The 22,500-nt window shown below is 46.9% G+C and overlaps 1 protein-coding gene across 12 annotated transcripts in view; it reads left to right on the top strand.

The window, feature by feature from the left end:
• LOC143283645 (neuronal membrane glycoprotein M6-a-like) overlaps positions 1 to 22,500 on the top strand; it is a 233,851-nt gene that overhangs the window by 189,577 nt on the left and 21,774 nt on the right. For all 12 annotated transcript variants that reach the window (XM_076589836.1, XM_076589834.1, XM_076589837.1 and 9 more), the window contains 3 exons: positions 4,277 to 4,439; positions 8,889 to 9,048; positions 12,518 to 12,644. In XM_076589836.1, coding sequence (XP_076445951.1) covers positions 4,277 to 4,439; positions 8,889 to 9,048; positions 12,518 to 12,644 — 450 coding nt within the window. The remainder of the gene's footprint in view (positions 1 to 4,276; positions 4,440 to 8,888; positions 9,049 to 12,517; positions 12,645 to 22,500) is intronic.

Here is a 22,500-nt window from a genome sequence, read left to right as displayed (position 1 = left end):
GAAGGAACGCGCATCACGCTTTCACGTCTCCCCGTGATCAAGGCAGTAAAGCCGAAAATTTGGGAGAGTTTTAACTTGTTTGCTAGATATTTTTGTATCGAATTTTCCAGCTATATATGTATTTGTCTATGTATGTATCTAACTGTCTGTCTTTCTGTCTGTCTGTAGACCTACCTACCTATCTGCCTACTTACCTATGTATGTATGTATGTATCGATTTATCTATCTATCTATATACACCTTTTCGTCTTCCTGCTTCTCCTTGCGGATCAGAGGCCAGTCTAGGGCAGGTTGGAGATCCTCCAACATCAGAGTGGGCATCTCCTTAGTTATCTTCTGAAGATATGTCAGTCTTCAATATGATATGTCAGTCTGATATGTCAGTCTTCAATATGATATGTCACTCTGCCATAACTCCCCACCCCACTTCCATCTGCCTAGCACCCTCTTCATCATACCACGTTTAAAAATCTTCGTCTTCTAACTTTGCCCCCCCTCCGCCCCCCTCTCCACCCTTCCTGCTCATCTACCGTCGTCTTACACTGCCCCTCCAGATCTCCACCCCCTTCCTCCCGCCTCTACACCCCTCCTCCCCCCTTCTCCATTCCCCACCTCCTCACCTTCTTGTCTGAACATATGACTTTCCTTGCGTTGTTATCAGTGCTTGTTCTGCTTTATCGCTCGTGTGCCAAATCATGACAAACAACAGCAACAGCCACAGCAGCAACAGCAACAGCAACCACAAGATCTGCAACAACAACAGCAACCACAAAATCTGCAACAACAACAGCAAGAAGAACAGCAGCAAGCAAATAGAAAAAGAAAAGAAAAAAGAAACGTTTTTGGCTCTCCCCCTATTTTGTTTCCCGATCATGATATGTTCCTTTATCCAGAATTATAATGGTGCGAGTGTAAGATTCGCCACTGTTGTCTGTCTGTTCTGGACAAACACTTACGTCCATGTTTCTTACAAAAAAATCCCGAACAACAACATCAAAAAGGAAAAAAAGAAATAAAGAAAGAAGAAGAAAGAAAGAAAGAAAGAAAGGAAAAAAAAATCCCCCCAAAACAGACCGACAAAAATCCTCGACGAAGCTCATAGCTCAGTACAAGTGGACATACAAGTTCCCAGGCCTTCAAAGTTTTGCAACAGGTTTTGATTGGATGCAGCGTCCACTGATATTATTGAGGAGTTGTAACCGACTGAAATATCGAAGTGGTGAATCATCGGTCATACAGGATTCACACAAAGTTATGGACCACATGGGAACTTGCATAGTTTTCTTCTTCGGGCGCATGGTGAAATGCTGTTGAATTCCCAACAGACAGCGGTGCATGCAGAACCTCTCATAACCACAGGTGCTTTCGTGCACGTACACTTTCATTTTTTATTTATTTTTTAACAATGAAAAACGACAGCCGTCATTTATAGACCACTGTGAAACTGCCAGTTCTTGTCTGAAACATTGGTGTTTCCAACGCAATTTCCGAGCTGTTCACTTGTTGCAAAAAACAACAACAACCAAACAGCAAACAACAACACAAAAACAACCCGTTATTGCAATTAGCGGGAGGCGTATGCAATACCTTATACACCTTGGATAATTTCTGTGATCGCGCGATTGATTTATATTTTTTTTTATATGAAAACATACCCGCTTTTGGTCCATCATTTTTGTGTGGGAATTTCTTTTGTCTTGAGAGAGCGAGCGAGAGAGAGAGAGAGAGAGAGAGAGAGAGAGAGAGAGAGAGAGAGAGAGAGAGAGAGAGAGAGAGAGAGAGAGAGAGAGAGAGATTCAAAAACTTTATTACTCAAGGATAAAGATTTTAGGCATTGCCTAGTCTTCCAATCTGTCCTTGTGACAACAACAACAACAATAACGATAACGACACAACAATAATCTTTTTTGTAGATACTACTTCTACTATTTGTAATTTGAAGGATAGTAATCATCATCATCATCATCAACATTGTAAAAAGTAATAAAACGAACAAATTCACACCAACCCACCCCCAGAAACACACACACACACACACACACACACACACACACACACACACACACACACAAACACTCTCTCTTTATTTCACCCCCATCTTCTCTCACTCACAGAGAGAGAGAGAGAGAGAGAGAGAGAGAGAGAGATTTGAATTGCAATTCTGATTCATTTGATTGCCAGAGAGAGTCAGACAGACAAAATCAGAATCAGAGAGAGAGAGAGAGAGAGAGAGAGAGAGAGAGAGAGACAGAAACAGAGAGGGGGCGGGGGTAACATAGAAGGCAACAGAGAAATTTTATTTACAACTCTGATTCATTTCACTGCTTGCATGTGCAACAGCAGGCCTGTTAGAAAGAAAAAAGAACGAGACTAAACACTACAGCACAAAAGTAAATGAAGCACACGCAAATTAAACGTGCTTTCAGAGATTTAATACCAAATATTGTTTTCCTTTGAAGTTCCCTTGAAAACAGCATGGTGCTTTTTGTCGTGTCCTGTTCCAATCTGGAGCGTTTCCACACACACACACACACACACACACACACACACACACACACACACACACACACACACACAGACACACACACACAGACACATAGGCCCAGACACCGACAGGCAGACAGACGGACAGACACACACACACACACACACACACACACACACACACACACACACACACACACCTCTTCCAGAAACATTCTTCTGCTGAAACATCGCAACAGAAGCAGAAAGATGGGCCCACACGAAGAAGATGTGTATCGGAACTTCCACTCTTCCACTCACCCACCCCCGATACACGCACACGCACTCACACGCACACACACGCACACATACACTCGCACACACACACTCTCTCTCTCCCTCTCACAGAAAGCGTTAGGGAGAACTACTATACAGGCATAGAGACAGCAGTACACCTTGGGGGAATCAGAGGCCGTGATCAATAGAAGACAAAGAGGGGCTGGGGAGCAGAGTTCTCTCAGAGTTCTCTCCGTGCTTTCAGCTTCCAGCCCAGTGGCGATTTGGAAGGTCGGGAGACTTAAGGGTGTTAGGTACAGGTTCCGAGTTTTATGCCGTGGCGATTTCTTTTCTCCTGGGGGTACATTAAAGAGAGAGAGAGAGAGAGAGAGAGAGAGAGAGAGGGGGGGGGGGCTGAGGGGAAGAGAGAGAGAGAGAGGGATGTAGGGAAATAGGTAGATAGATAGATAGATAGAGAGAGAGAGAGAGAGAGAGAGAGAGAGAGAGAGAGAGAGAGAGAGAGAAGCAGGCAGATAGACAGACAGGAGAGAGCGTTTGAAGAGAAAAGTTTCGGATGCAATATACCAGAATACAAATAAATCTGTATGTGCGTGTATCTGTGCGTATGTGCGCGCATGCGCGCGCGTGTATATAATGGGATGAAGAGTGATGATGGTAATGAATTAGAATACGATGAATAAAGACATTTTCGAAATCAAAGAATCTATGTATGTCTGTCTGTCTCCCCATCTCTCTCTCCTCACATCATTCACACACACACACATGCACACACACACGCGCGCGCGCACCACAGCAACGCCATTGACATTAGTTAATCGTTAAATTGATTAAGGACAAGAGACTCTTGGCACATTTCACCCCTGATTAACAGGTAATCCCTCCCAGGGTTTGCTGCATGTTCAGGTGAGCTGGCGCCCTCTGATTGGGTGGGACTGAAAGATTAAACAAGACTTTAAGTTGAAGATTGATCGGAGTTCTACCCTGTAAAGACCCAGCCTATGATTCTTTCGGATTCCAAAAGCCAGGATACATACATGGTTCATTACTAGCACGAGCTGAAACCACAAATCTTTCGGGGTGCCCTTTATGTAGGGTGAAACCCCAAACGAACATCAACCAACAGGAAAAATCTTTCAGATCTGGACTGGCTCTTTCCCCCTCGTTATTCACACACACACACACACACACACACACACACACACACACACACATGGCCAGCAAGATGCTGAACGAGGTCTTCACGTGTTGCAGCAGGAGCTTTGAGCATTGAGCTACAAGACACCACGTTCTCACAAACCTTGGGAACCCGCCGCTAGCGCGGTTTGTTTCATATTTGTTGGGAACATCTGGGCTGATTCCGGGTCAGGGAATTCTGGTCTTGTCGTGTCTTGTCTTGTCTTGCCTTGCCATGTTTTGTCTTGTCTTGAAGGTTATCTGATTTGCTTTGTTCGTATGAACGTTCCATTTCTCCGTACTGGACATGACGTGACCATTTCCCCTTTCTGTTGTGTTGCAGTGAGGGGAGACAACTGTTGTGAACGGTTCCTCCGGTGCCTGAGTCACGTCCCTTGCGGATCGCTGATCTCTTGGATCCTGCTGGTGCTGGGACTGGGGGCCCTGACGGGGAGTCTGCTCATCGGCACCCAGAAATGCCGCGACCTCCTCAAGATGGAGTCTTTGTGAGTGATGCGTGTGTTCAAGAGTTGGGTATTATGTTGTCTCCTCCTTCTCCTCCTCCTCTTCTTCTTCTCTTCTTCCCCTTCTTCTTCTTCATCTTCTTCTTGTGAGTGATGCGAATGTTCAAGAGTTGGGTAGAATGTTATCTCCTCCTCCTCTTCTGCTCCTCTTCCTCCCCGTCTTCTCCTCTCTCTCTCTCTCTCTCTCTCTGTGTGTGTGTGTGTGTGTGTGTGTGTGTGTGTGTGTGTGTGTGTTGGAAAAAAATGTGTGGTTCTGTTTTAATAAAGTTAGTTTTCTTTCTAGGTATCTGTGTACAGTGTCTGCCTGTTTCTCAAAGTCTCGGTTTCCGTCTCGGTCCATGTCTCTGTGTCTCAGTCTCTCTGTCCCTGTGTCTCTGTCTCAGTCTCTCTGTCCCTGTGTCTCTGTCTCAGTCTCTCTGTCCCTGTCTATCTGTCTCAGTCTCTCTGTCCCTGTGTCTCTGTCTCAGTCTCTCTGTCCCTGTGTCTCTGTCTCAGTCTCTCTGTCCCTGTCTATCTGTCTCAGTCTCTCTGTCCCTGTGTCTCTGTCTCCCTCTCTTTTTGGTTTTTGCTGCCCCACCATCAGCACCGTTTCAGTGGCATTGCTCCCACGCTCACACCGCTCATTCCGAGTCCCCCATCACTGCCACTCCCGGGTTCATCTGTCGCAGTCCCAGTGCCGGCAGTTCACAGTCTCTCTCTGTGTACGCGCGCGCGTGTGTGTGTATGTATGTGCGTGTGAATGTGTCCGTTTGTGTGTGTGTGTGTGTGTGTGTGTGTGTGTGTGTGTGTGTACGCACGTGCGTGCGTGCGTGCTCTCGTGAGTGATTTAATGAGGATGTGGAAGATCACGGAGGCGGGGTCCATGATTGACACATCGACAGAATGTGAACGTGCCGCTTTCAGCGTTAGGGTGAGAAGAGAGAGAGAGAGAGAGAGAGAGAGAGAGAGAGGGTGGAGGGGAGAGGTGTTGGAGTTGGTACCAACTTAAGCTGAACAAACTCCCCTTCCTGACTCCCAGTCCCTCACCAACAGAGCCATCGACACCTCTTTCGCACGTCACTCATTGTCTCTTCCCGATTGGCTGATCCATTTAGCACGAACCGGTTTCCGTTACCCCTCGTGCTCAAAGTGGGGCCCTTCCATTGGCCGAAGCCGGGGAAAAAAAAGAAAAAAAAAGAAAGAAAAGAAAAAAAAGGCCTGTTGCGTGTCTCCGGTCCTGAGTGCCGTGTCGATAATTGTCGGACAATGAGAGACACGATCGATTTGCCTGTGGCGTTAAGGACTGGGGGTAATTATATATAAATAATCACCCCACCCCTTCAGCAGTAGTGTGGAGGAGGGGGGAGGGGGGGGAAGGGATTGAACTATAATAAATCATCACCAGCCGGGGAAAGCGGGATAGGGAAAATGATGTTTTTAGGACTTTCTTTCCCCGAACACTTGGCCTGATTCCATCCAAACATCCCATAAAGTGCGGACGGATTGCTTTTTGTTGGTTTTTTTTTTCCGCTAAGCGTCCTTGATTATGGATTTAAACGAATCTTTAATAGGCGGTACACGTAGATACATACATACACTTTTTAAACCGTCAATGGAGCAGTTTAGCTAAAAGCTGCGTAACTGTTGAGGGTGTTATTGTGTGCTCAAATAGATATTATGAACTGCTGAATTGTGAACACCACACACACTCAATGTAGTTCTTGGGGTTGTTCTGCTGACATTGGTTATATATGTGCCGTTTAAAACGTATTTCAAATTATTTTTCAAAGCAAACGTTTTGCATTGGGTCCTGGATAACTGAGACAAAGTCAAGTTCGAGATTAATCCTTTTAGCTTTAACCGTCACAAATAATTGTGCCATACATAATGCAGGTTTGGTTACATCTTGTGCCATACTAAGAGCGTTGGGTTACGCTGCTGGTCAGGCATCTGCTTGGCAGATGTGGTGTAGCGTATATGGATTTTTCCGAACGCAGTGACGCCTCCTTGAGCTACTGAAACTGAAACTGAAAGCTTCCTTGCTTTCATGATCGTGCGGAATATTCATTGTTACTGTTGCACGTTGGTGGAATGATGATACAGTTATTATGGTTGTTATTATGTTTTCAGTGTTCACTACAGTTCATGTCTGTCCTTTGATAACCTGCACTGAAAAAAGGCACAACGCGTGTGTAGCTCTAGCCCCCATCAGTAGCGTCAGTAGATTTGGTATTGCAAACACATAGGTATCGCCCTCGATATACGGAACAAAGGATATGCCATTACCTTTCCACCAATCAGATTTCCCGATCGAGAGCGTGATGAGATCAATGCCATGCATCATGCATGAGGCCGGGTTGTGACGGTTGGTGGTTAGGTGTGGAACCTTTTTCCGCCCAGTCGTTGCCTGGGAAGTGTACGTGGATACATGCCCGGCAAACACAGAATCAGAACGCTGATCAATAACAAGTACAGAGAGCAACACTGGTATTTTATAGTAGTGGGTCTGATTGATATCGATACTTATATAGCGCCTATCCTCGGTCGGATACCAAGCTCTGAGCGCTTTACAAACACGGAGTCATTTACACAACAGGCTGCCTACCTGGGTAAAGCCGACTGACGGCTGCCATTGGGCGCTCATCATTCGTTTCCTGTATCATACAATCAGATTTCAGGCACGCACACCTACGCACTTAGACAAACATGTAACATTTAACATTTTACGTGTATGACCGTTTTGTTTATTTACCCCCACCATGTAGGTAGCCGTACTGTTTTCGGGGGTGTGCATGCTGGGTATGTTCTTGTTTCAATAACCCACCGAACGCTGACATGGATTACAGGATCTTTAACGTGCGTATTTGATCTTCTGCGTGCGTATACACACGAAGGGGGTTCAGGCACTGGCAGGTCTGCACATATGTTGACCTGAGAGATCGGAAAAATCTCCACCCTTTACCCACCAGGCGCCACCGAGATTCGAACCCGGGACCCTCAGATTGAAAGTCCAACGCTTTAACCATTCGGCTATTGCGCCCGTCAGTGGGGTCAGGGAGAGTTGAGGGGGAGGCATTCCCGTAGAAGCCCAGAGAGAGAACGACTGTGCATAGTTTCAGTTTCAGTTTCAAGGAGGTGTCAGATCTTACGGACGGATCCGTATCTGGTGAAAATAGACAGGAGCAGCTTCCTGATCTCCGCAGAACCCAACGCCCTGACCAGCCCCTGAGAAAAACGACGATGCAAAAAGATCGCAGAATAAAACTATTCACTGACGGAACATGAAACCTTACCCTTTCCCCACCCAAACCACAGAGCTGTGGTTCGACACAGGACGTTCACTTATTCCTTCTCTCATGTTTACGGCCACCGCTAAATTAACCCCGGGCCAACCGCCTTCCGTTTCTCCTCCTGTTCAAAGCGAGGTTCTTCCGTGCGCACAGCGCTTGACTGGACCGGGCACCAACCAATCAGATTCACTGACAGAGCGCGTGCTGTGCGATCGATGTCATGCATCATTCATGAGCTGGGTTGCGACAGACAGTGGTTAGGTGAGCGGCCTTTTTCGCCTGGCTTTTGCCTGGGAAGTGAAGTGTAGGTAGGTAGATGTATGCCCAGTAAACACACAATCAGAACGCTGATCAGTAATCAGTACAGAGAGCAACGCTCTGGTATTTCATGACATTGGAGTGTGGGGTGGGGAGGGGGGCTGAGGGGGGGGGGGGATTTTAGTAGAAGCTCCGAAAGAATGATTATTCATGACAGAACGTCTCGTCACCACCGAATTTCTGTGACGGTGGTTTGATAGATCATGGACTTTGGGTCGCATTTATTGCTGGGTCATATACACACAAACCACAAAAACCACACAAACCACACACACACTAATCTATCTATCTATCTATCTGTGGAGACCAGTACCGTGTTTGGTTGGCATTGAGGAATGTGTGGATCCATGGCCCATGGGAAAATCAAACATTCATCGAACCGTAATGGTGTATTTGTCTGTATCTGTCTGTCTGTGTGTGTATCTGCCTGCCTGCCTGCCTGCCTGTCTGCCTGTATGTATGTGTGGATGGTGTACATAAATGTAAGTGCCAGTGAAGCGGGAAAAAGAACAATACAGGCATAATGATGATAATCAAAATGATAAGAATATTGAACGTTAATGATAATGGTCGTGACCATGGTTATGTGATGATGATGATGATGATGATGATGATGATAATGATGACGGTACAACGACTGCTATTACTGATGTTCTGATGCTATTGCTGCTATTACTACTGGAGTACTGCTACTGCTGCTGATAGTATTACTACCTCTCCTACTGCTACTATCACTGATAAGCTGATAATTGTTTCTGGTGATGGTACATGCGTGCATGCGTGCGTGTTTGTGTGTGTGTGTGTGTGTGTGTGTGTGTGTGTGTGTGTGTCCACACCCTGACAGCCTGTGGATGATGGAGTACAGTGTGATCGGGGTGGTGGTGTCCATGCTGGTGCTGGGCACGTGCTTCCTGATCGCCGGCCACCTGTCCACAGACCCCACCAGCCGCCGCCTCTTCAACTCCTCCTCCAAGAACCGCTGTGCCCGGGGATTCAACATCTTTGTGAGTGCTGCTGCACACACACACACACAATGCACGCGCGCGCATATACACACATACACACACACACACACACACACACACACACACACAGACACACGCACACACACACACACACAGACACACACAGACACACATAGTCACACACACACACACACACACACACACACACACACAGACAAGTAGTCACGCACGCTCACACACACACGCACATACACACACACACACCCGCGCACGCACACGCACAGACACGCACACTCACAGAGACAGACAGTGAGAGACAGACAGAGGTGGAGACAATAAAATTATTCTGATCCATTTGATGGCGAAAGAAGGACACAGAGAGAGAGCCACAGACAGACAGACAGACAGACAGACAAACAGAGACAGATTGGAGGTAGAGAAATTTTATTTCCCTTGTTCATTTCAATGTCTTGCATTTGCAACCACAAGTTGGTTAAAAAAAACAACCCAGCACCCCCTCCCCACCCCCCAAGTAACCGAGACAAAACGATGTAGCAAAAACGTAAACGAAGCACACGCACATGCAACTTCCACTCCAAGATTTATTACAGTTTAGACTTTTCCTTTGTAGTTCCTTTGAAAACAGGCTACTTCTGTCGTGTCCTATTCAAATCTTGAGCGCTGAAACACCCACACCCACACGCACCCACCCACACACATGTATTTATATATCTCGGTTTGCCAGTGAACTATAATCATCCCTTCGCAGTAACAAGTGATCTAGAGACACCGACCATAGATTAGTGGAGTCACAATCCAATGGACTTCCCATCACAGCCACAGATATTATAATAGTCTGTCGTGTCCGACTATAACCATCAGAACAGTAGAAGAGGTATGCCGCTGTCCCAGTATGTTGGCTTGAATTTGACTATCGCGGAGAGTGTCTTGCCCAAGTAACATCTCCACTGTCTTGACCAGGAGGGCTTTGGTACAGTCGGCGTTAGGGATGGTCGCCAAAGGTGAACTAGCCCCCCAAGGCTGCAGCAATAAGAGCCAGTGCATTCTGATCTTCATTTCTTCATAATCCTTCACAGAAGACAAGGGCTGTAAATGATTTCCCATTGCAGTGGAGAAACCACTGATCATATAGCTTTCACTTTGCTGTTGGCCCAGCTGCAAGCTTTTGTCAACCTCTGATATGTCACAAAACAATGAAAACGAATTCATCGGTACAACACCACAACAAGGAAGTCTTGTTGTTAGTCCTCTTGTAATGTACGTGTGTATGTAAACACGTTTGTATTTGGGAAACATCTTTTGTGAGTCCAGGGATATTGGGTTGGTTCTGGGGGGATATGTTTTTGAGTCGTGAGGAGGGGGTCTGTTTGCATTGGTGGAATGTCTTTGTGAGAAGGGGTGGGGGTGTTTGTTTGTAGTGGACATCTTTGTGAGTAGGGGTGGGGGTGTTTGTTTGTAGTGGACATCTTTGTGAGTAGGGGTGGGGGTGTTTGTTTGTAGTGGACATCTTTGTGAATAGTGGTGGGGGTGTTTGCTTGTAGTAGACATCTTTGTGAGTAGGGGTAGTGGTGTTTGTTTGTAGTGGACATCTTTGTGAGTAGGGGTGGGGGTGCTTGTTCGTAGTGGACATCTTTGTGAGTCTGGATGTTTGTATTGGGGGAAATCTTTGTGAGTGGGTGTGGGGAGAGGGGTGTTTGTTTGTATAGGGGGAAACATCTTTGTAAGTTGGGGGAAAGGTGGGGTGTTTTATTGTGGTGGAGGAAATGCGAGTCGTTGGGATGTTTGCTTTGGGGAACATCTTTGTGAGTCATGGTGTTTGTATTGGGGAAACTTTTTGTGAGTTGTTGGGGGAAGCTTATTTTATCGGTGTATGTCTTTTTTCAAAAGTTTTTATTCGAAGGTTTACAGATACATATAAAATTTCGTACATTGGGAAATTACAAGATTATATACCTGTGAGTATTAATCATTCCACATCGAAATAACACTGACAGAGCAACACATTCCCATTCTCGCAGGTGATATTATGATGTTGAATTTAATTTTCCTTACTTCCTTCCTTCCCTCCCTCCCTCTCACCCTCCCTCCCTCCCACCTCCTTTCATCCCCCCCACCCCATTACCTCCTCCACCTGCCCGCACTTCTCCGTTCAGGCTTTCTCTCCTTCAGGATGATTTTGACAGTCTTTTATAGAAACACCTCTGCTTCATCAACTTCAGGCATGATGATGTATGGTGGGCGCATGCATTGTGCGTGTCTGGGTCAGATCGATCACTCTTGTTGCGTGTCTTGAGTGCATGTGTTGTCGGGGTGGGATGAGATGGGGTGGGGTGGAGGGGAGGGAGAGGGGGTAAAGCTGCCCTCTGTGAACAGGGAGCCACGCTTTCTTCGCCTTCGCCCATGTTTTTTATTTTTTTATTTTTTATTTTTTTAGGCATTATATCACGTGGTAGTCACGTGACGTTCATTTTTGTAGGTCGAGGTGGCCGTGGGACACCAGGGGGTCGTGTGACCTTTGCTGACCCAGTTTGCACTTTGTTGTCCCATGGATAACTACAATTCTAGGAAAGAGAAACTGCTGTGAACGAAGTCGGAACATGGAATGGGAAGGCATTGTATTTTGCAAGGAAGAAAAAACAGAAAAAGAAAACATTGAGACTCAATTCAAGTACAAGGGGTGACTGTATTCATAGGGAACATCTTAGTGAGGTTGGATTGTTGTAATGAGGGAACATCTTGGTGAGGTTGGGGTGTTGTAATGAGGGAACATCTTGGTGAGGTTGGGTTGTAATGAGGGAACATCTTGGTGAGGTTGGGTTGTAATGAGGGAAAATCTTGGTGAGGTTGGGGTGTTGTAATGAGGGAACATCTTGGTGAGGTTGGGGTGTTGTAATGAGGGAACATCTTGGTGAGGTTGGGGTGTTGTAATGAGGGAACATCTTGGTGAGGTTGGGTTGTAATGAGGGAACATCTTGGTGAGGTTGGGGTGTTGTAATGAGGAAACATCTTGGTGAGGTTGGGTTGTTGTAATGAGGGAACATCTTGGTGAGGTTGGGGTGTTGTAATGAGGGAACATCTTGGTGAGGTTGGGTTGTTGTAATGAGGGAACATCTTGGTGAGGTTGGGGTGTTGTAACGAGGGAACATCTTGGTGAGGTTGGGGTGTTGTAATGAGGGAACATCTTGGTGAGGTTGGGTTGTTGTAATGGGGGAACATCTTGGTGAGGTTGGGTTGTTGTAATGAGGGAACATCTTGGTGAGGTTGGGGTGTTGTAATGAGGGAACATCTTGGTGAGGTTGGGGTGTTGTAATGAGGGAACATCTTGGTGAGGTTGGGGTGTTGTAATGAGGGAACATATTTTTTGTGAGCTGGGGGTGGACGTGGAGTAGTATTTTTGTATTGGGGAACATGGTATACGCATACATATTATATTGTTTTGTGACTTACAAACATGAACGTTTCTCTCTGTGCTGGTTGACCCCCGCAGCTGCTGGGACTGGTGTACGTGCTGTGCCTCGTATGGGTGTTGGCGAGCACCGCCCTGGCCACGCCCATAGTCCTGCTGGCCCTCATGTACCTGACCACTGGGGACACTCTGGACCTCAAGTACTACGGTCAGTGCGTGTGTGTGTGTGTGTGTGTGTGTGTGTGTGTGTGTGTGTGTGTGTGTGTGTGTGTGTGTGTGTGTGTGTGTGTGTGTGTGTGTGTGTGTGTGTGTGTGTGTGTGTGTGTGTGTGTGTGTGTGTGTGTGTGTGTGTGTGTGTGTGTGCGCGTGTGTGTGTGTGCGTGCGTGTGTGTGTGTGTGTGAGTGAGTGAGTGTGTGTGTGTTACACGAGCACGCGCGCGCCCGCCCGCGTGCGTGCCTGTGTGTGTGTGCGGATATGTACTTTTACTGTTTATGATTTTTGCGTTTTCTCTCTGTCTGTCTGTCCGTCCTGCCGCCTCTGTGTCTTATCTGTTTCTGTTTTTTTGTGGTTGCCTTTTCGTTCGGTTTTTGTCTTTCTGTCTGTCTGTTTCTTTCTTTACATGTGCTTTTTTCTGTCTGTCTGTCAACATCTCTCTTTTTATTTATTATTGTTTCTGTGACGGTTTCAGAGGTCGATTGGTTAGGCATTCCTTTCTGTCTGTTTTTTTTTCACTCCCCCCCTCTCTCTCTCCTTCTCTCTCTTTCGCCCTTTCTCCTGTCTTCCTCATCTTCTCTTTCCCCTTTTCCACCACTCCACTCACACACTTGCTCTCTCTTTCTCTCTCTCTCCCTCTCTCTCTCTCTCTCGCTTCTTCTCTCGCCCTCTTTTTCCACTCGTGCTCTCTCTCGGCTTTCTCTCTCCCTCTCCCCTTTCTCTCTCTCTGTGTGTGTGTGTGTGTGTGTGTGTGTGTGTGTGTGTGTGTGTGTCCCTCCCCCCTCTCTCTCTCCCTCCCCCTGTCTCTCCAGGGGCAGGAAGGATTCAAGTGATAGATAGCATGCATCAACGTGTTTTGTTTTTGTTTGGCTTTGCCCTCTTTGAAAAGAGGGGGAGTTTGTGGTGCGATTGTCAGGACTGTGGGGGAGGAGGGACGGAGACTGAGGGGCAGGCGGGGGAGGGTGGTGGTGGCAAGGAGAGGGGGAGGGGGTGTGAGGGAGGAGGGATAGAGAGAGAGAGAGGGGGGGGGGGGAACAAGGGGCAGGGAGGCGGAAGGAGGAAGAGGGTAGTGGAGGGGTTACCGATCCATTAACGGGTTCTTCCTGCGGAGGCATTAGCGGACCTTGATGGAAAATGTGATGACAATCTGGACATAAGATGGGCTGGAGTGGTGCTGGTGATGGTGCTGATGGTGCTTTAGGTAGTGATGGAACCGGCGAGGAGGAGGAGGTAAGAACGGAGAAATTGAGAGAGAGAGAGAGAGAGAGAGAGAGAGAGAGAGAGAGAGAGAGAACACTGAACACTGAAATGTTTAATGTCATTAGCTGAACAGCTCTGGTGACATAGCAGGTAGAAATCAGAGCAAAATGGTGCAAATAGATGAAATGGAACAGAAACAAACAAACAAACAAATAAAAAATACCAGAATTGAAACAACATAAAACAGTAAGAGATTTGCGAAACTTTGGCGCATTGTCATCAGCTTAAAAGTACATGTGACTGGGGGTAATTTGCCTTTTTTTTCAGTCGTTCGTCTCCAAGGTTTGGACAGTACACAGAAAACAAAGTACAGATAAATCACATAAAAAATATTCACGCATGTAACATCGATATGCATCATATCAATACGAACACATCAAATAATTACAATGTCGAGACTGACCATCCAAATGTAGCCCTTCCTTTTTTTTTATCTATGCTTTTTTTCTCATAGAACCCATACTAATTTTTAATTGACTAATGAGTATTTGGACCCATGATGGACGTTTTCCGTATATCTATTGCTTCAGATACATGAGAGAGAGAGAGAGAGAGAGAGAGAGAGAGAGAGAGAGAGAGAGAGAGAAGCATGGAGGAAAGAGGAAATCAGAATTAAAACGCTGCAGGTTGTTTTTATCTATCCATCTATCTCTCTATCTGTATCTCTCTGTCTGTCTGTCGATACAAATTAGATCTGTTACTGTCTTGAATGTGAGCATTCCATTCTTGCCACTTGCAGTCAATAAATCTGATATGAACAGTCTGTAGGAATGCAGTTACGTTCCTAACGCCTTGATTAACCCGTGCGTACCCCAGCCCTTACTCGTGTAGTATCACTTCCCCTTTAGTTGCCCAAGAGAGATCTTTTCTCCCTCTCCCTCTCTCCCCTGCCCCTTTCCCTCGCTTTCTCTGTCTGCTTTTTCTCCCTCTGTCTGTCTGTCCGTTTTTCTGTCCCAACTGTGTCTCGCTTTCTTACTAAAAGGCCAGGAAATTTACTATTTCGGAACCGGTAATCGATAGGCCATCCAATATTTCTCCATTTTTTTGTGTAAGCAGCCATTAAGTGCCCACCGCCATTAGTGGGCTGAAACGGACTCCACTGAAGCCGTCTAGACTGCCTGCTAAACTGTGTTTGTCCCGTGTATCAAGATATTTATGTCTATATATAATATGGTGAGATGTGGCCTTGATAAAGATAAGAACAAACTGTACAGGAAAAGAAAAGTGGCTGTATGTATGTCGGAGTAGCGGTGTTTACAAGCCACTCGTTTTTGCCATCCCACCTTCTCGCCTTCCGAATCTCTCTGTCTGTCTGTTTCAGTCTGTCTGTATCTCGGTCTGTCTGTCTGTGTCTGTCTGTATATCTGTCTGTCTGTCTGTGACTCTGTCTTCCACTCTGTGATGCTTGAGAAATGTATATCTGTCTGTCTGTCTGTGACTCTGTCTTCACGTGAGTGTATTCGTATCCCTTTGCAAGAATGCATCTGTTGTATGTCTGTCTGTCTGCCTCTCTCTGTCTCTCTCTACGTGTATCTCTCCCAGTCTCTCTCTGTCTCTCTCTGTCTCTATCTCTCTCTACGTGTATCTCTCCCAGTCTCTCCCAGTCTCTGTCTGTCTCTATCTCTCTCTACGTGTACCTCTCCCAGTCTCTGTCTGTCTCTATCTCTCTCTACGTGTGTCTCTCCCAGTCTCTCTCTGTCTCTATCTCTCTCTACGTGTGTCTCTCCCAGTCTCTCTCTGTCTCTGTCTCTATCTTTCTCTACGTGTATCTCTCCCAGTCTTTCTCTGTCTCTGTCTCCCTCTGTCTCTATCTACGTGTATCTCTCCCAGTCTTTCTCTGTCTCTGTCTCTCTCTGTCTCTATCTTTCTCTACGTGTATCTCTCCCAGTCTCTCTCTGTCTCTCTCTGTCTCTATCTTTCTCTACGTGTATCTCTCCCAGTCTCTCTCTGTCTCTCTCTGTCTCTGTCTCTCTCTACGTGTACCTCTCCCAGTCTCTCTCTGTCTCTGTCTCTCTCTACGTGTACCTCTCCCAGTCTCTCTCTGTCTCTGTCTCTCTCTACGTGTATCTCTCCCAGTCTCTCTCTGTCTCTGTCTCTCTCTACGTGTATCTCTCCCAGTCTCTCTCTGTCTCTGTCTCTCTCTACGTGTGTCTCTCCCAGTCTCTCTCTGTCTCTCTCTGTCTCTGTCTCTCTCTACGTGTACCTCTCCCAGTCTCTCTCTGTCTCTGTCTCTCTCTACGTGTACCTCTCCCAGTCTCTCTCTGTCTCTGTCTCTCTCTACGTGTATCTCTCCCAGTCTCTCTCTGTCTCTGTCTCTCTCTACGTGTATCTCTCCCAGTCTCTCTCTGTCTCTGTCTCTCTCTACGTGTACCTCTCCCAGTCTCTCTCTGTCTCTGTCTCTCTCTACGTGTATCTCTCCCAGTCTCTCTCTGTCTCTGTCTCTCTCTACGTGTATCTCTCCCAGTCTCTCTCTCCATTTGTTTCTGTCTCCCGCTTCCAGGTTCGTCTCCCACTTGCCCTTTGTTCACACACACACGCACGCACGCACACACACATACACACACACACACACGCACACACACATACACATGCACGCACACACACACACACGCACACACACACACACACACACACACACACACACACACACACACACACACACACACACACACACACACAGAGAGTATTATCTGTTCTCTCCGTGCACCTTTCCGAATATTGTTTGCTCTTTTATTGCTCTCTACGTATTCATTTTTACACTGAGAAAGAAGAAAGAAATCAACAAGAAAGTCTTGTAACCACCAGCGAAAAGAAAAACCCAAACCCACAGTGTTGCAGATTGCAAGCGGCACAGGTGGAAAGCCCAGTAAAACAAATCTGGCAATGTGCAGTTAATAAAGAAAACATAACAGAACCAGTCCTTCAAGTCCGCCACCTTTGAATGTATCCCTGGTCGCAGTGTTGTGCAGTTCAGGACAAGCCACGCGCTTAGCAGAGGAATTGCCAACGTCGGTCACGAAATGAAGATGAACAGCAGCAGAGCAACAACAACAACAACGTATACAGACAAAGAAAGGAAAAAAAACACCTGTGACAGTAGTGTTTGGTCTGGCGTGGGAGGGAAAAAGGCTTTGTGGTAGGGGAGAGAGAGAGGGGAGGGGAGGGGGGGGGGGCAGAGAGAGAGAGGGGGCAGAGAGAGAGAGACAGAGAGAGACAGAGGGGCAAAAAATAGAGAGAGAGGGGGACAGAGAGAGAGAGGGGGCAGAGAGAGAGAGAGACGGGGGGCACAGAGAGAGAGAAAGAGGACAGAGAGAGAGAGAGGGAGGGCAGAGAGAGAGGGAGGCAGTTGGGGTTGGGGGGTGCTTAGACAGAGATACACAGAGACAAATAGAGATGGATCTGTTCGTGTGTGTGTGTGTGTGTGTGTGTGTGTGTGTGTGTGTGTGTTGTGTGTGTGTGTGTGTGTTGGAGAGGGGAGGTTATGCTGGAAACCCAGCACTGCTATTGACTGTTTTACTTACAGCCAAGCTGATGTTGTTGCTGGCTCCTGGAGAACAGTAGAGATGAGAGAGATGGGGCGTTGTGCAGGATGGATGGTGGGACCCGGTTGTCTTGTGTTATTGGTGCAGGCTGCAGTCTGGGCGGACTGAGGAGCATTATGTGGATGGTGTGGGTTTTTGTTTCATAGAGGAAGAGAGGGAGAAAGAAGAGAGAGAGAGAGAGAGAGAGAGAGAGAGAGAGAGAGAGAGAGAGAGAGAGAGAGAGGGGTGGGGTGGGGTGAGGGAGACAGACAGAAAGATTGAATAATTGAGTGACTGAGAGAGAGAGAGAGTGAGTGAGTGACAGAGAGATGGGGGTGTGGAGGGAGGCAGAGAGAAAGAATGAGTGAGTGTGTCAGTGAAAGAGAGTGACTAAGAGAGAGAGAGAGAGAGAGAGAGAGAGAGAGAGAGAGAGAGAGGGAGAGAGAGAGAGAGAGAGGGGGAAGAGAGAGAGAGAGAGAGGGGCGGGGGGGGGGGGAAGAGAGAGAGAGAGAGAGAGAGAGAGAGAGAGAGAGAGAGAGAGAGAGAGAGAGAAACGAAACGAATTTTTATGTCACGAGGGTTGTGGAGTATGCATAGCTGCTTTTTTACATCCAGGCCTCTGAGAAAGAGTGAGTGAGTGAATGAGTGAGTGAGAGTTAGTGAGTGACAGAGAGATAGAGAGAGGGAGGGAGAGAGAGAGAGAGAGAGAGAGAGAGAGAGAGGGAGGTTGTGTGTGTGTGTGTGTGTGTGTGTGTGTGTGTGTGTGTGTGTGTGTGTGTGTGTGTGTGTGTAAGAGAGAGAGAGAGACGTTTCCAGAATAAAAGGTGTACATTACCTGAAAAAGTCATCCCACTTTTCTACTCTCGCTCTGGGTCAGGCCCACCCCACCTTGACGAAGTATGTCTTTTTTGTATCTTTGTCTGTCTTTCTGCCTGTCTGTCTATCTCTGTCTCTCTGTCTCCCCCTCTCTCTAATTTTGGCAGCAAATGTGGTATAGAATATATGAACCAGTCCGCACGGTCTGAGACTTCCTGGAAACTGAAACCGAGATTCTCTCTGTCTGTCTGTCTGTCTGTCTCACTCTCCTTGTCGATTGTATTATATTTGGTAGCGCATGCAAATTCCGTGGTGTCAGGTGGTGTGTAAACACGCTGCATGTTGCAGGCAGAGAATGCATGCATTGTTGTCTATGAACGGTGGTGGTAGTGGGGGTGGTGCCGGAGGGTGGGATGGGATGGGTGGTTTGGAGGTGGTGGGGATGATAGCGGTTGCAAGGTAGAGGAGAGATGAGGGGTGGGTGAGGTGAGGTGAGGTTTGTGGGGAGGTGTGTGGGAGGGGGTCTGGGTCTGGGTCCGTTTCACTGATTTCGTTGTTGTGGATGTCTGTGCTGGTGGGACGTCTGCCAGAGATCCGCTGATGTAGGTAACACCGTCTTTGTTTCTCGCCCCTCCCCATCTCTCTCTCTCTCGCGGTCTGCCTGCATCTTCCTCTTCGATTGCTGCTAACGTTTCACTTTAGTTGACAAGTAGAATGTTGATCTGGCCTGGTCTACGCTTCTTTTACTGACGTGTTTCGCTGTTTTTGCTTTTGCTCATTTTGTTCGTTATCTATCCGCACCCCCCCCCCCCCCTCACTTCCCTTGGCCTAAAAGCCAGCTATAGGAGACTGTCAATAAAGAATTTTCGTTTAATTTCATCTCTGTGTCTTCCTCTCCCTGTTTTGTTTTGTAAAACAGTTCACTGTTTGTCTGTGTAAAGCAATTGAAATGTGAAGTGCCCATGTACCAACAAGAACATTCTGTTCGAGGTAGAACTCGACTTTCATTTTAAGCATGTGTATCGCCCTTCTAGAGTTATGGCCTTTATGACTAAAACATTTGAGTCATAGTCCTTCTCTCTGTCTCCTCCTTCTCCCCCCCCCCTCTCCCCATGTATGCCCCTCTCTCCCCAATTTCCCCTCCTATTTAACTGTAAGTTATCGATCGGCGGAAAGTAAATGACTTGTTTTTGTCTTGTCCTGTTTAGACCGCACTGAAATATGATTTAATGTAACCAAGAAGTAAACTCTGACCCACATAAGCTTGGAGTGCAGCTTTCATATACCAGTGATATACTGTGTTAAAAAAACAACAACCCAAACAACAAAACAACTGCAATGTTTTTGTATAAACGTAGCAATATGATTGACGAGATATCTGTATGACGATTGTATCGATACTATGAAGTTCTGATGACGACAGGAAAAAAAAACAAAAACAAGGACAGAAAAGAAGATTGTTTTAAATGATAAAATGGAAGGAGGCTGGTACCTTGATTAGCTGCCCAGTTGTTGGTTGTTTTGGGGGCTGCCGCTTGGAGGCCAAGTATAGAGTGATGCAGCTCTGTGATAGTTGGATCCAGTCTCTGTGTTGACTGGGGTGGCTTCTGTATTTCGGGGTGTTTATCTTGGGCGCTTCTGGCAGGATCCCATATCGAAGCCTGTGCTTCTGTTTTTCCTTTTTTTTTTCTTTTAGGTTCAGAAGTAGAATGGACAGAGTTTCGTATCTGTGTCTCTGTCTCATGTTTGTTTGTCTTTGTCTGTCTCTGTCTGTCTGTCTGTTGTGTGTCTGACAAACACACGAGAGCCAAGGCAGTGTATGTATGTTATGTTGTTCTCTGTAGTCGTCTGCACACCAAGATACACCCTCACCAACACAAGAGGAAAGACAACGCCTGAGGATGTCTGCCTAGCGACATGTGTCAGAAACAGCTCTGTCAGCATCTCAGGGACTGGCTGGGGAAGACCACACTGGGTCTGGCTGGTACACAGGGGTGGAGGTGACTGTTGGGGGAACATACGGAGGGAGAGAGAGGGAGGAGCGAGGGGGGGAGGGGAGGGGGAGAGAGGGAGAGAGAGAGGGGAAAGAGAGAGAGGGGGAGGGAGAGAGAGAGGGAGGGGAAGAGGGAGGGAGAGAGGTGTGAGAGAGAGAGGGAGGGAGAGAGAGAGAGAGGGGGTAAGAGAGAGGGAGAGAGACAGGGGTAAGAGAGAGAGGGAGGGATTCAAGATTCAAGATGGTTTATTCAATTAAGGCCATAGCCCCACATGAATAGGGGGTAATATCAGTTTTACATGTGTCATTGCAATTGGTAGTATAAACAACGCAACGTCTTTCACAACAAACTATCAGTGAATCTAAGAAATAAGTGTCTCTCTTAATTGCAGTGCTGTATAAAGATACATAGCAAAACTACGGATGATGTTTTCATCGTTAGATATCATTAATAAACATAGCCGAAATAGGCATGGATATACATGATACTTTGGGTGAATAAATTGGATTCGTAAGTCAGAGGAGACAGGGAGGGAGAGAGGGAGAGAGAGGGGGAAGAGAGAGAGAGAGGGGGGATGTAGGTAGGGAAAGGGGGAGAGAGAAAGGGAGAGAGAGAGAGAAGGAAAGGGAGAGAGTGAGAGATGGAGAGCGAGAGACTGAGAGGGAGAGAGATGGGGAAGTGAGAGACGGATGGGGGAGAGAGAGAGAGGGTGAGGGAAACCGAGAGATGAGGGGGAGGGAAGGAGAGAGAAAGAGGGGAGGGAGAGGGAGAGGGAGAGAGGTGGGGAAAGAGAGAGGGGGTGAGGGAGAGGGAGAAAGGGATGGAGGGAGAGGGAGGGAAAGAGGAGGGGAGACAGAGAGAGGAGGAGAGGGAAAGAGGTTGGGAAGAGGAGAGACAGATGAGGAGAGAGAGAGAGGGAGAGGGAGAAAGGGGAGAGAGAGAGGGGAGAGAGAGAGAGAGAAGGGGTAAGAGAATGATGATGGCAGGAAGGTAAATAGAACCCTTATTGACTGTCGTTGTCCTTTTTTGTCCTTGCTAATGGTCTCTGTCGTCCTATTTCCTACACGTCTCGAGTGGGGGGTGGGGAAGGGGGAGGTGTGGGCATATTGAGTGAGACAGGGTGGATGTAGGGGAGTGTCAATTTCTTGTTGTTTATAGACCGGCTGACTGCTGAGGGCGATTTCAGTGCCGAGAGCAGTCTAAAAAAAGAATGAAGTAAACGGAAAAATCTGAAGGTAAAAAAACAAACCGAAATCAACACGTTGCTTACACCCCAGCCTACCAAAAAAAGGGGCCAAAATAAACAAACAAACATATAAACAAAAAACAAAACGGAATCCGACAAACAACAACCGCTGAGAAAGAAATTGACGGGCGCATTAGTCGAGTGGTTAAAGCGTTGGACTTTCAATCTGAGGTTCGAATCTCGGTTACGGCGCCTGGTGGGTAAAGGGTAGAGATTTTTCCGATCTCCATGTGCAGACCTGCTTGTGCCTGAACCCCCTTCGTGTGTATATGCACGTGGAAGATCAAATATTTACGTCAAAGATCATGTAATCCATGTCAGTGTTCGGCGGATTATGGAAACAAGAACTTACACAGCATGCACACCCCCGAAAACGAAGTATGGCTGCCTACATGACGGGGTAAATAAACAGAACGGCCATGCACGTAAAATGTTACATGTCTGTCTGAGTGTGTTACATGTCTGTCTGAGTGTGTATGTGTGCGTGCCTGAAATCTGATTTAATGACACAGGAAACGAATGATGAGCGCCCCGCACTAGCAACCGACAGTCGGCTCTACCCAGGCAGGCAGCCTGTTTGTGCAAATGACCCCGTGATTGTAAAGCGCTTTGAACTTGGTCTTAGACCGATGATATGCGCCTATTTGAAGTGTCCGTATCATTCATTGTTCATCCAATTCAGTCACAAGCACAGTCCATATCTACGTACATAAATCAGCGACGTGCCTTGACGGTGACCATTCTGGACAAGATCTAGCCAGTGCGTTAAGAAAATAAACAACCAATGTTAAAGAAATGCTACACATAATACAAAACAATATATGTGAAACAAGGCATATGTGACCAAAAAGCGCCAACAAGCTACTTGCATGTTGTTAGCGCTAAAAACACAACATTGTTAAAATCCCCAATTATCAAGTCCAGAACAGAAAGGAAGAAAAACAAAAGGCCACAGGCAAAGGGAGCCAGAAAGAAAACAACAGAAAATCTTTACTACTTTTTTTTTTCAGAAG

The sequence above is a fragment of the Babylonia areolata genome, chromosome 7 (genome assembly GCF_041734735.1).
Source record: "Babylonia areolata isolate BAREFJ2019XMU chromosome 7, ASM4173473v1, whole genome shotgun sequence".
Lineage (NCBI taxonomy): Eukaryota > Metazoa > Mollusca > Gastropoda > Neogastropoda > Buccinidae > Babylonia > Babylonia areolata.
This window is presented reverse-complemented; position numbering and strand designations above follow the sequence as displayed.